The following is a 12,279-nucleotide window of genomic DNA, read 5'->3' as shown; positions in this document are numbered from 1 at the left end:
ACACAACAAAAAATATCAGGGGGGAACATCAGGCTCAGAAATGTCACAGAGAGCGTTAGTCCTACAAAAACTGCAAGAGTCTCATAACTCTTCTAATACCTTTGGAGACAGGAAAATTCTTCTCTAAGGGGACAGAAGGAATTTAAGCCCTGTACACTGTTAAACCATTTAATTCACTTAAAGGCTCAAGCGCGAGGCCTGAGCAGCAGGAGAAATGGTTGACTGGAGCGAGCCTGCAAAGTCTCCAAGAGCCTTCCAGGGGTGGACTTCCAGGAATCAAGAGGGGTGATAACGGACACCAGCAAATCTGGCACCACTCTAGATTGGAGGGTGCTACCTGTGTCTAAGTCATTAGCCACCGACAAGTTACTTATGTCAATGTTTCGCAACCTTGGATGCACATTGGAATCACCTGGGGAGCTTTTAAAGAACGGATGCCTGGGTCCCACCCGCAGAGGCCATGATGAAATCCGGTTTCCAGAAGCTCCCCAGCTGATTTCTCCTCTGCAGCCAGGGTTGAGACCACTGAATTAAGTAACGACTCGTATCTGAACAAAAGGAACTGAGACTGTGGATTAAGACAACGCTGTTAAGTACTAAGTGTCCTTGGTCCAGTGTCCCGGGCCTCAGTTTCTTTATCTGTACAATGGGTGTGGCTAAGACCTCAAAGCCCCCCGCTCCCCCCAACCTTCTCCGGCCATAATAGTTTTCATCTGGGACGCGGATCGCCGCCTCCGCGATCCTAGAAGCCCACCCCCCTCTCTACCCATCCCCCTCGCTGGCTTTTCCGGTTCCCGCGCCCCTCGGCGCTCGCCCGGGGGTGCCAGAGGAAGCCGCGAGCTTTGCCTGCAGACTCCGCGCGCCCGCTGCCCCCAATCGGGCCCTAGCTCCGGGCGCACAAAGCCCCCGGCGCTGACGTCAGGGCCCCTCTCCGCGCGGCCGGCCCCCAGTGCAGGCGGAGCCGCGCCGCGCTCCCACCCCGGCCGGGAGCTAGGAGCCAGCGGCCAGCCCCGCGCAGCGCAGCGCAGCCCGCAGGATCCCGGTCAGCGCACGTGCCCGCGAGACCTGCAAACTTGTGCCACCGGCTCTGCCCGTCCCCGGGGAGCCCGAACGCCCGCAGCCCGCACCCCTCCCGCCAGTCTCCAGCCATGGGTAAGCCAGCGCGCTGGCTCCGCGCCACGGCCACGGTCTCGCGCCCCCGCCCCGGGAGGGCGCGCCCTTCCGAGGGTCCCGCCCCTCCCCCGCTCAGGTGGCGCCTCCTCGGCCACCTCCGCGACGAAGCCGGGACGCTGGAGGTGGGAGGGGCGCGGCGCAGGTGTCCGGAACGCCCAGGTGCACCTCCCTGTTGTATCCTGGGGAGGGGAGGTCCCCGCTCCGGCTGCGCCCAGGCTGCACCCCCGCACGTGCGGCTCGCGGGAGCCTCAGAGCTAGGTCCCCGGGAGGGGTTGCAGAGAGAACAGACGGCGCGTCCCGGGCTAGTGCTTTATTTTAAGGGGCCAGTAGAGAGTAGCTTCTTGCCTGTTTCCCGGGACGCTCTCCCTGTCGCCCGAGCTCCCAGTCCAGTCCTGCCCCGCCCCGCCCCGCCGTGGTTCTGTTCTCCTTAAGCCCGCGCGAAACAAACACCCGGTTCCCCAAGCCTGGGGTCTTCCGGGAGCTCATTTAGAAACCATGACCCTTGAAACCAGGAAAGTGGCAGGAGAGAGGGACAGCATGGGATAGAGGCTGAGTCTCTCCTCTTTGTCCCTTGTTCCAACTATCAAAATGCGGCCCGGGCGCAGGTGGAGACGGTGTGCTGAGCGGGTTCCAATGCAACGGGGGGAACGACTAGCAACGGCAAAAGGCTCAGCTCCGGAGGGTGAAAATCTGAAATCTCCAACCTGGCCCGAGGCTGGTGTAAGGCAGCTGTAGGATTCTTTTTGTCACTTCCTAACACCCTGAAATGCTGCCGTCAGCAACATGTCTTTAAGTGGGGACTCTGTATTGGGAGGAAAACTCGTAAAGGGTGCTGTGGAAATCAACCTCATTCCGCAGCACTCCTGAAAACGTGTGACAGCTGTGCTTGGGAAAGGGTTTTTCTCTTCCTGCTCCGTTATCTTTCTCTAGTGACAGACTCCAGCCACAAGCCACAAAGACTATGAAGAGCATTCCTAACGAGGACGTCAGTGGGTTTAACCATTGCGAGTTAATGGTGAGGGCTTGGGAATTGCTTGCCCGCTCCTCTCCTTCCCCTAATCATTTATCCCCCTCTTTCACATTATCTCTGCTATTAATTGTGTGTGGGGGGGCGATAATTTTGTACTGATTAAAATTTTGGTGAGGAGTAAAGGGGGCACTTTTTTGCATTTCAAAGGAAGCTCAAATAATTTTCTAGTTTACATTTTTAAAATTACTAGGTGATCAAAATATGAAAGGAGGTAAGGCCCACCAAATCCAACAGGAAAATTTCTTTCTAAAAAGTTAGGCAAGAACTAGCATAAGATCCTTCTAGAAAGGGCAGAATCGAGTGGCCTGTAACTCAGGTTCCTACTTCTCTTAATGTCCCCCATGTGAGCAGTTAAACCATTCAACCTCCGTTTTAAATGAGGCTCATACACAAAATGAGGCTCAGAGGATGACTGCTACTCAGCCTGTGATCACTTTGGTGATAATTGCCACCAAAGATGTTACAGTTACGAACAAGTGTGGTATTGAGGAAAGCATCAACTACTTTTTCTGAAATCGTTATTTTAATTTAACGCTAGGCGTTTGGATTTGTACGTGGAATTATCACACGGGGACCTTCTTCAGAATAGCTTTCACAATACTTTGGGCTGATTTAGGGGTAGGGTGGGCTTCATTTTTAAATAGGTGTGGAGTTGGGTGCAGTTCTCATGAAGCAAAGGCCCGAGCCAGAGACCTATTCTTAAGGAAGTACTTTGTGTTTTGGACAATTGTTGGCTCCACATTTCAATTGCCAATTTATGTTAATTTGTGCATACTTCACTGGTTCTGGCAGTATCCTTGGTTTTGGTTTTAGTTTTTACATTAAAAAGAAAGTTCCCTTCATGTAAAAAAGGAAACATACTGATTTTCTTTGGTAGACTCTTAGTAAATACACCACGGGGCCATGAACTGGTTTTATTTTTCCAGATGTATTTAATTACCGTACATCCTCTTATGAATATTTTAATTGAAATGATTTAACGTTGGGAAAATTCTGACCATTGGCCCATTAAGTCGGGACTTTGGTTCTTAATACAATTAGTTCCTTAACCAGGATCAGTTAATTTACTGGTAAAATAAATGAGGTTTGTAGAAATAAGTCCCTTCAGACTCAAATTTTAAGGTGTTTACAATCTTTAACCTAAAAATAAAATAATGAGTAGTGGTGATATGTATAATTTCACTTTTCATTACATCTTGAAAGAAAACATGGGTTTTTAATTGTTAAGCCACTTTTTTTATAGCCTTAAGATGTAATTCACATATCATACAATTCACACGTTTAAGTATACAAGTCAGTGGTCTTTAGTATATTCAGATTTGTGCAGCCATCGCTACTATCTAATGTTAGAACATTGTCATCAACCCCAAAAAGAAATCTTGTACCCATTTAGCAGTCACTCCTCATTCTCTTCTCCCCCCAGCCCCTGGCAACCACTAACCTACTTTCTGTCTCTATGGATTTGCCTCTTCTGGAGGGTTCAGGTAAATGGAATGAGCCAATTGATGTTTGAAGTGTATTTGACTGTTCAGTAACTTTGGTTGTTTTGCACAATGAGATGTTGCTGTATTGTGTATGCAGTATGCTACCTAAATGAGTGTGTTGAAACTAATTATTTCTCTGGCTGAAGGGTTCCATGTTTGGCTGCACATATTGTGAAGGTGAGTGAGAGTGCACACACACAACGCATGGACACACACACCCTTCAGTGTGAACTCTGGTTTTATCTGATAGGAACTTGCATTGCCCAACAGAATTTTGAATCTGTTACCTTGTTCATAGGCCTGAAGGCATAGCAATTAAGTGAATTCCATGTAATAACCTCTTATAAGGCATTTGTGGAATAACCAAGCTGCTTTAATATGGCTTATGTATCCAGAGAGAAATGCTGATTTTGTTTCTTTGCCTGTACTTTTTAAATTTTTATTTATTTATCTTTTGGAGACAGGGTCTCACTCTGTCCATGCTGTACTGCGGTGGCCTGATGTAATAACTCACTGTGGCCTGGAACTCCTGGGCTGAAGCAGTCGTCCCACCTCAGCCTCCCAAGTAGCTGGGACTACAGGCGTGTGTCACCATGCCCGACTAAGCTTTACATTTTTTTTTTTTTTTTTGTAGAGATAGGGCATTGCTTTGGTGCCCAAACTGGTCTCAAAGTCCTGGCCTCAAGTGATCCTCCCTCCTCTGCTTCCCAAAGTGCTGGGATTACAGGCGTGAGCCACTGTGAGTGGCCAGTTGCCTATAATTTTAAATGGAAACTGCATACAAAATGATCAGATACAACAAAATATTGAAATAATTGTTTCAACCCATTTTGTGGTAAGGAAGTTCTTATAAGGATTATGTATTTAAATGTCAATAATTTCACTAAATAGCATTTTAAAAATTTTGGTCTAGGCTGGGTGTGGTGGCTCACACCTGTAATCCCAGCACTTTGGGAGGCCGAGGCGGGCGGATCACAAGGTCAGGAGATCCAGACCATCCTGGCTAACACGGTGAAACCCCATCTCTAATAAAAATACAAAAAATTAGCCGGGCGCGGTGGTGGGTGCCTGTAGTCCCAGCTACTTGGGAGGCTGCGGCAGGAGAATGGCATAAACCTGGGAGGCGGAGCTTGCAGTGAGCTGAGATTGCGCCACTGCACCTCCAGCCTGGGCAACAGAACGAGACTCCGTCTTAAAAAAAAAAAAAATTTTGGGTCTAGAGCAGTTCTTTTTAATATGTGTACAGATCATCTAGCGATCTTATTAAAAAAGCAGTGTCTGATTCAGTGGGCCTGGGTGGGGCCTGAGTTTCTGCGTTTGTAACAAGCTCCCAGGGGGTGCTCATGCTCCTGGTTCCTGGAGCCAGGAAGCAAAGAAGGCTGTTAAGCAGAGAGGCCCTGGTGCCTGCCCCAGCTTGCCCACTAGTTTGCTGTGTGATCTTGGGTAAATCATTTTCTCTTCTTAATTTTAGTTTACTATAAAATAAAAGAATTTGATGAAATTATTTCTTTGGGTCTTTACAGGTCAACCAATATGTAATTTAGAAAAAAGAAATGGGAGAGTAATGTTATGCTTGAAAAACATGAGAAAACAGCTCCCTGATGGTCTAAACACTACTTGAATGCATGAAGCCAGCATCAGAAGTGTCATCTATAGTTGGGTTAAATGCTGGCATCTTCGATGTGCATGCTTCCAGTATGATTGGCTCTCCTCCAAGGGAACTGGTGGAGGAAGCTATAATGTTCTCCCTCTTTAACACTTCCAGCTTTGGCTTCTCCTGACCCCTTCTCCTTAAATCCCTTTCTTCCCCGACATCCAGGCTCAAGCCACCCTCAGAGGCCGCACTCAGAAAGAAGCACGCTGAAGACCCATACATGCAATGCTTGGTTCTGGAAGCTTGCTCAGGAATTCAGATGCAGTGGGAGACAAAAAGGAATGGAATCCTGCCGAATAACTGGGCAGGAAGTGATCCCAGAATATGCTAGCTTCCCTCCCTCTGAGTCTAAAGATCTAGTAAGGAGCCCACCCTTGGATCTTGGAGAGAGCTCCCTTTTAATATCGGGACACAAACCGACATTTTGAGTAAACCTCATAGTCGAATACCACGGAGTACTGTTTGTGACAAACAAGAAGTCATTAATTCTTTATTATATTTTTGCTCTACCAAAAGCTGTTGACCAACCCACCTGGCTTCTCCAAGGGCTTCTTGGAGAAAACCCTTATCTGCTACATCCAGGACCAAGCAGCTGGATGGTTTATTGAAAATGCCAAAGGGATGAATCATAAAACGTGCCACATATGTAGCCTAAACATTTTGTTTAACTTTAAACATTAATTTGCTGATATTTTATTGTAGAGTCAAGGCCTTTGCTTTGAGTGCAAGGACCTGATTGGAGTTCCTATAAGCCTTTCTTACATTAAATCACAGCCAAAATTCATTGGCTTCTGATTTTCAGCTTCAGATTCTTACATTAAAGTAGAATGAAAACCTAAAGGCATTGGGAACCAATCTCTGGGCAGAATCCCTTTATTTCACCTACCCCACTCCCCTTAAACCTTTAAACTTGCCCGTACTTACTTTTGCAACTATTTTCTCAAGTGACTCATTTTTGTTAAGACTCTCCAAAGTAATCAACCTGGTTTTCAAAGAAAGGAAAAAACTCTCTCTTTTGGCACTCCTATTTTATTAGTTTATGTAATATTGAATTAAGTTTCATAATTCTAGTAACAAGTACAACTGGCGTAAACAGGTTTGGGAACACACACCACTGACTCTTCTTAAGTACACTACTCGGGGGAGAAGCAGTACATAGATACATTGCAAAAGAGCCTACAACCCAAGTACTGGACAGTGATCAGTATGGTTTAGAAAAAGAATGGAGGATATGGGGTAAATGGGTGGGGTCCTTTAGGTAAACATCGGTAAGAGAGCATCTGGTATATTTTGAGCCATCATCATCCATTTAATAATTTTAACACGATGGGTGGCTTGTTAGTGTTTTTAATATGCTCCTTTCTGTTCAAATACCAAATTTGTCAAGAGCAGAAATCGTTTTATTCATTGTTATACCCCAGTGTTCATTGGAATGATTGGCATATTGTAGGTGTTCCACAAATATTTGTTTAAAAATGAGGATTCATATGCATTTTATTAAGGTCTATCAACATTAAAATTATAGATTTCAAGGTATTTAAATTAACATTGATGTACTGCAAACTCTGGTAAACTATGCTAAATTAAATAGAGTAAATTACATAAATTATTGTTCTTTAATAATATTAATACTTTTATCACAGAATAACAATTTCAGAGCTTGAAGTTGCTTTAGAAGTAATTTGATTGCTGCCAGGCATACAGACACAAAAACAATTGAAAGAGCAGTTTGGATGTTCTTTCATTAGCTTTTTTTTTTGCCTTGAGCTTTTTTTCTTCTGCTGCTATAAAATACTTTTCTTTCTCTGGTGAAAAGTACTTCCTTCTCGTCAGGTTTTTGAAGTTCTGGAAAGATTGGAGTTGAAGGCTTTGTTTCCGTGAAACTCATTATTGCCCTGAGGATTAAAAGGCAATGGCAGCTTTGTGTTTCCATCCTCACCATGTGTATTAGGGTTAAACAAGTACCTACCACAATATCATGCAACTAGCATGTGCCAGTCTCTAAGCCTTTGAATTCCTGTCACATGTCCATCACCGTGGGACTCTCAGGGGAATATTGGACAGCTGCTCACTCAGCAAGCATTCACAGAGTCCTGTTCAGATGAGCCAAGTACTGTGCTAAGTCTTGAAGCAAAAAATAAACAAGACTCTGTTCTCAAGTAACCACAGTCATTTCTGAAAGGCAGATAAACAGCTATAATAAAAGTACGAGATCCTGTAGGAAAAAGAATATCTGTCTGAGGAAAAAAGGGGGGAAGTGGTATTTCAAAGAGGGATTCCCTAGGGAGGCAGTTACTTTAAATCTGAGAGTCTTCAAGGATGAGCAGGAAGATGGGGGTCAGGGTGTCCAGGTGTCTGGGAGAGGATGGTCCAGGCCCTTGGATACAAATGTGTAAAAGCAGGAGCCGTGGCAGAGGCTGCTGTGTGGGTATGTTGAGTTGGGAATGGCCTCAGTGTAGGGGAGTGGGGAGAGCTGAGGCCAGATTGTAAAGTACCAGGAAATAACTTGGTCATTGCCCTGTTGGTCACAGAGAATCAGGAAGGGATTTTAAGCAGGCACATGGCAGCTGGAGGGAAATGACAGTCTCCCCAAGGGGATAAAAGAAACCCACTGAGAGAATCATTTGGGTCTAACTATAAAATTCCAGATAAAAGTTTAGAAAGAGTTCTGATAAAGGTAAAACCTTGTGGCTTATATGAAGTTTCCAGTGGAGACTTAGATTTGAGGAGTGTTGAGAAGGGTGGAAGGGATTAGGATAACCCATGAAAGATAGGTAGGAGTGAGCAAGGTTTGTTGGGGGAATTCTGAAGAAACTGGCCTGGCCATAGCAGAGAGTAGGTATGGGTGAGAGTAGGAAATACGATTTGGTCAGGGAACTGAAAGCCAGATGGGAGTAATGAATTTTAGTTGATTACAAATGGACACATATAAATGAATCTTACAAAAATGTTTTAAATGTAGTCCATTGTCTCATCCCTCTTGAAAGAGAGAAGGAAGGGAAGTATTAGCTTTCTGGGATGGAAAGATATTGGGGTGATCTTTGGTGTGACTCCAGAGGGGTTGAGGATTGGAACAGAACCAACTTCCATGTCTATTTATTTACTCGATTATTAATTTTATTTACTTTTTTTCTTTTTTTCTTTTCTTTTCTTTTTTTTTTTTTTTTTTTTGAGAAGGAGTCTCACTCTATAGCCCAGGCTGGAGTGCAGTGGTGCAATCTCGGCTCACTGCAAGCTCTGCCTCCTGGGTTCACGCCATTCTCTCGCCTCAGCCTCCGGAGTAGCTGGGACTACAGGCGCCCACCACCACGCCCGGCTAATTTTTTGTATTTTTAGTAGAGATGGGGTTTCACCATGTTAGCCTGACCTTGTGATCCGCCTGCCTTGGCCTCCCAAAGTGCTGGGATTACAGGCGTGATGGATTATTAATTTTAAAAGTGGGATTTGTTGTTGTTGTTGTTGTATTGTTTTTGTTTTTTTGAGACAGTCTAGTTCTGTCACCCAGGCTGAAGTGCAATGGTGCAATCTGAGCTCACTGCAACCTCAACCTCTTGGGTCCAACTGATTCTCCTGTCTCAGCCTCCAAAGTAACTGGGATTACAGGTATACACCACCATGACTGGCTCATTTTTGTATTTTTAGTAGATACAGATTTCACCATGTTGGCCAGGCTGGTCTTGAGCTACTGACCTCAGGTGATCTGCCTGCCTCAGCCTCCCAAAGTGCTGGGATTACAGGTGTAAGCCACTGTGCCCAGCCATCTTTTTTTTCTTAAATATTTGCAAGAATTTACCAGTGAAGCCAGTTGGGTCTGGAGTTTTCTTTGTAGAAATGTTTAAGTTATGAAGTGTATTTCTTTAGCAGAGGAATATTCAGACTTTCTCTTTGTTTCAATTTTGGTAAATTGTGGTTTTCAAGGGCTTTGTCCATTTTATCTAAGTTATTTGTTGGCATAAAGTTGTTCATAATATTTTGTATTATCTGTTTAATCCTGTTATCTATAGGATCTGTAGTGATGTTCCCTTGTTCATTTCTTTTTTTTTTTTTTTTTGAGACGGATTCTCGCTCTGTTGCCCAGGCTGGAGTGCAGTGGCACGATCTCGGCTTACTGCAAGCTTCCCCTCCCGGGTTCACACCATTCTCCTGCCTCAGTCTCTCGAGTAGCTGGGACTACAGGTGCCCACCACCACACCTGGCTAATTTTTTGTATTTTTAGTAGAGACGGGGTTTCACCATGTTAGCCAGGGTGGTCTCGATCTCCTGACCTCGTGATCCACCTGCCTCGGCCTCCCAAAGTGCTGGAATTATAGGTGTGAGCCACCGTGCCTGGCCTCCCTTGTTCATTTCTAGTGATGTAGGTAATTGGTATTCTCATTATTTTTCTTGATCAATATTTCTAAAATTTATTTTAATAGCTTGATACTTACATGTAATAATTATATCTGATAGGTAAGTTGACCACTTAATGAAAAAGAAGTACATTTTCTAGTAATCAAAAATAGAATTTAAGTATCTAAAAGTAAGAATTGCTTACTTGGTTAGAAAAAAATAAAATCTGCCAAAAGAAAAAGTATTTAAACATGATCTTTGGAATTTTACTCTTAATGGCTGTATATAATTCAGTATATTTGAACTTGGTATAACAAGATCTATTATAAACAATCTTGAGTTAGAGTAGATCTTGAGTTGAGCTTAGTATTTTCTTGGGTATTTATTTGTTTAGTTTTTGTAGGACTGTTAAATTCTATTTTCTTCTTTGGACCAACTGGAGATAGATACTAAAATAAAAGAAGTCCTTTTATCTTCCCTTTTAAGTATACTTTGAGAGCAGGGTTTCTCAACCTCAGCACTATTGACATTTTGGGCTGGATGATTCTTTGTTGGGGGAGTATGAGGGCTGTCCTGCGCATTGTAGAGTGTTTTGCAGCATCTGTGTTCTCTACATACTACATGTTGTAGCAGTCCTCTGTAACAACCAAAAATGTCTCCAGACATTGCCAGATAACCCAGGGAGGGAGGAAGGGAGCACCATATTGAGAACCACTACTTAAAGGGTAAGAGGGATTGAAAACCTTTTGTTTCTCACAATATCATAAAATCTGAGTAGTAGCATTGTTGAGAACTTGGTTGAGCACATTTGCAGAATGGGAGGATATCTTGTTTAAAAGGTTTTTCCTTCCAAAAGGAATGCCTGTTTTTTATTAGTTGAAGGAATTTTTAAATTTTTTTTTAATCTTTTTCTTACGTCGTCAGAGAATCTGGAGATATAATGGGGAGCTTTGCAGACCACCTAAGTCATTCTTCCTTGGAGTAAAATGGTGCCTAAACCATCTTGATAATGAGGCCAACCTCCTGGGGAAATAGTGTGCCTGGCTTTCCTTGGTAACTTGTTCTAATGATTAGTGCACCTTATCTCAGAAAGGACTGAATCTGTGAAGATCCTTTTGCTTACTAAAATAGTTTTCATAATCTTTTGTTCTCCTCGTTAAGTGGAAAGACATGAAGGATCTAGTCACATCCTTAGTTACCTTGATGGCCTTTCCAAATTTAGAATTCATCTTCTTAGCTGTAATCAAATCTACCCAGATTAAGCCCTTAAGGCAACCTTCCTGCACGTTCCGTCCTTAGTCATGTCTTCATTACCTTTGTTCATGTGTTTGAGAGATGCAGGAGTTGGAAGAGAAAGGACTGATTTCCCCCTTGTTTAGAGATCCATTTTCTATAGCCATTGATCTCTGCCATTCCTACATCCCAGCCCCCACAACCTAGACTCCTCCCTGCAAATGGAGACTGTAAGTCAGTGTTTTCTGAGACATCTGACCATACTTGCAAAATAGTTCCAGCGTAAAAAGAACAAGAACATTGGAAGCGAGGGTCAGAAGGAGTCTAGAAAACCTGCTATATTGTATGTGCATTGGGTCACTGTTTTAGATTTAGAATTGTTTCACAGTGTCTTCCTGAAAAGAATGTTTAAATGGTGGATTTTAAGATGGGCGCTTAAATTTAGGCATCTGTTCCTTCACACAATGGGCAAAGAATGGAAATGTAATTAGCAATGTAAGTCAAGCTCTTAAGATAACGTAATTTGATACAGTACTTTATATTTTCCTTTTTGTTTTCTCATTTGGCATATTCTGACAGTTTCCATGGTAATTAAAAAGAATTTGGGACCTTAAAGGGATGAATTTCCATCCTATGAATTACTACCATTTTGCAAAGCCACTGTACCTGTTTACTAAAAACTGTTTTGAGCTCTATTATATGATGTCACAAATATTTTTAGATGTTTTGTAAGAGGCACAAATATTATAAAATCATTAAAAATTGTTATTGAAGTATAATATGTATACACGAAAAGTGGGCAAATCATAAGTGTACAGCTTAATAAGTTTTTCTAAATGTAACCAGCAGTTAGATTAATAAACAAAACATTACCAGCCCCTTAGAAGCCTCCTCAGGCTGCCTTACAGATATACCCAATCAAGGCTAATCACCTCTAATTTCTGTCAGCAGAGCTTTGCACTTTATGTAAATGGAATAATACAGTATGAACTCTTGTGTCTGGTGTGTCTTGCTCCACATTTGATAACATTATTTTGAAACAGAAGGATGTTTTCTGTCTGGAAAAGAGATCTGCTTCTAAATCATTATGGTTAAAAGCATTTATTAAATGCTTTTGTGTGTAGAACCGTACTAGGAAGTACACATATCATTGGTTCCTACCCTCTATTTTAAGTGGAAAGCATTGACACAGCAGCTGTGAGAAGGACTTTGAAAATCCTTGATGAAAGATGAGATAGATACATGAAAACATGTATACAGCTGGAGAGATTACAAAAATAAAGTGTCCCCATTATCCCCTTCAGAAATGGAAAGTACATTTTGAGGAGTTGTGAATGAAGACAAAGCTGTAGGTGTTGCATACCTATTCAGGATTT

At 43.1% G+C, this 12,279-nt stretch overlaps 1 protein-coding gene across 3 annotated transcripts in view; it reads left to right on the top strand.

The window, feature by feature from the left end:
- Positions 1-792: 792 nt before the first annotated feature.
- GPM6B (glycoprotein M6B) overlaps positions 793-12,279 on the top strand; it is a 167,510-nt gene continuing 156,023 nt past the window's right edge. The window contains exon 1 of one of the 3 annotated variants that reach the window (XM_055268769.2): positions 793-1,152. In XM_055268769.2, the coding sequence (XP_055124744.1) occupies positions 1,149-1,152 (4 nt within the window). In that variant the 5' untranslated portion in view covers positions 793-1,148. The remainder of the gene's footprint in view (positions 1,153-12,279) is intronic. The other 2 variants (XM_055268773.2, XM_055268766.2) reach the window with 2 other exon arrangements.

Source organism: Symphalangus syndactylus, chromosome X, assembly GCF_028878055.3.
Source record: "Symphalangus syndactylus isolate Jambi chromosome X, NHGRI_mSymSyn1-v2.1_pri, whole genome shotgun sequence".
Lineage (NCBI taxonomy): Eukaryota > Metazoa > Chordata > Mammalia > Primates > Hylobatidae > Symphalangus > Symphalangus syndactylus.
Note: the sequence above shows the minus strand (reverse complement) of the source record. Positions and strands in the feature narration are given on the sequence as shown.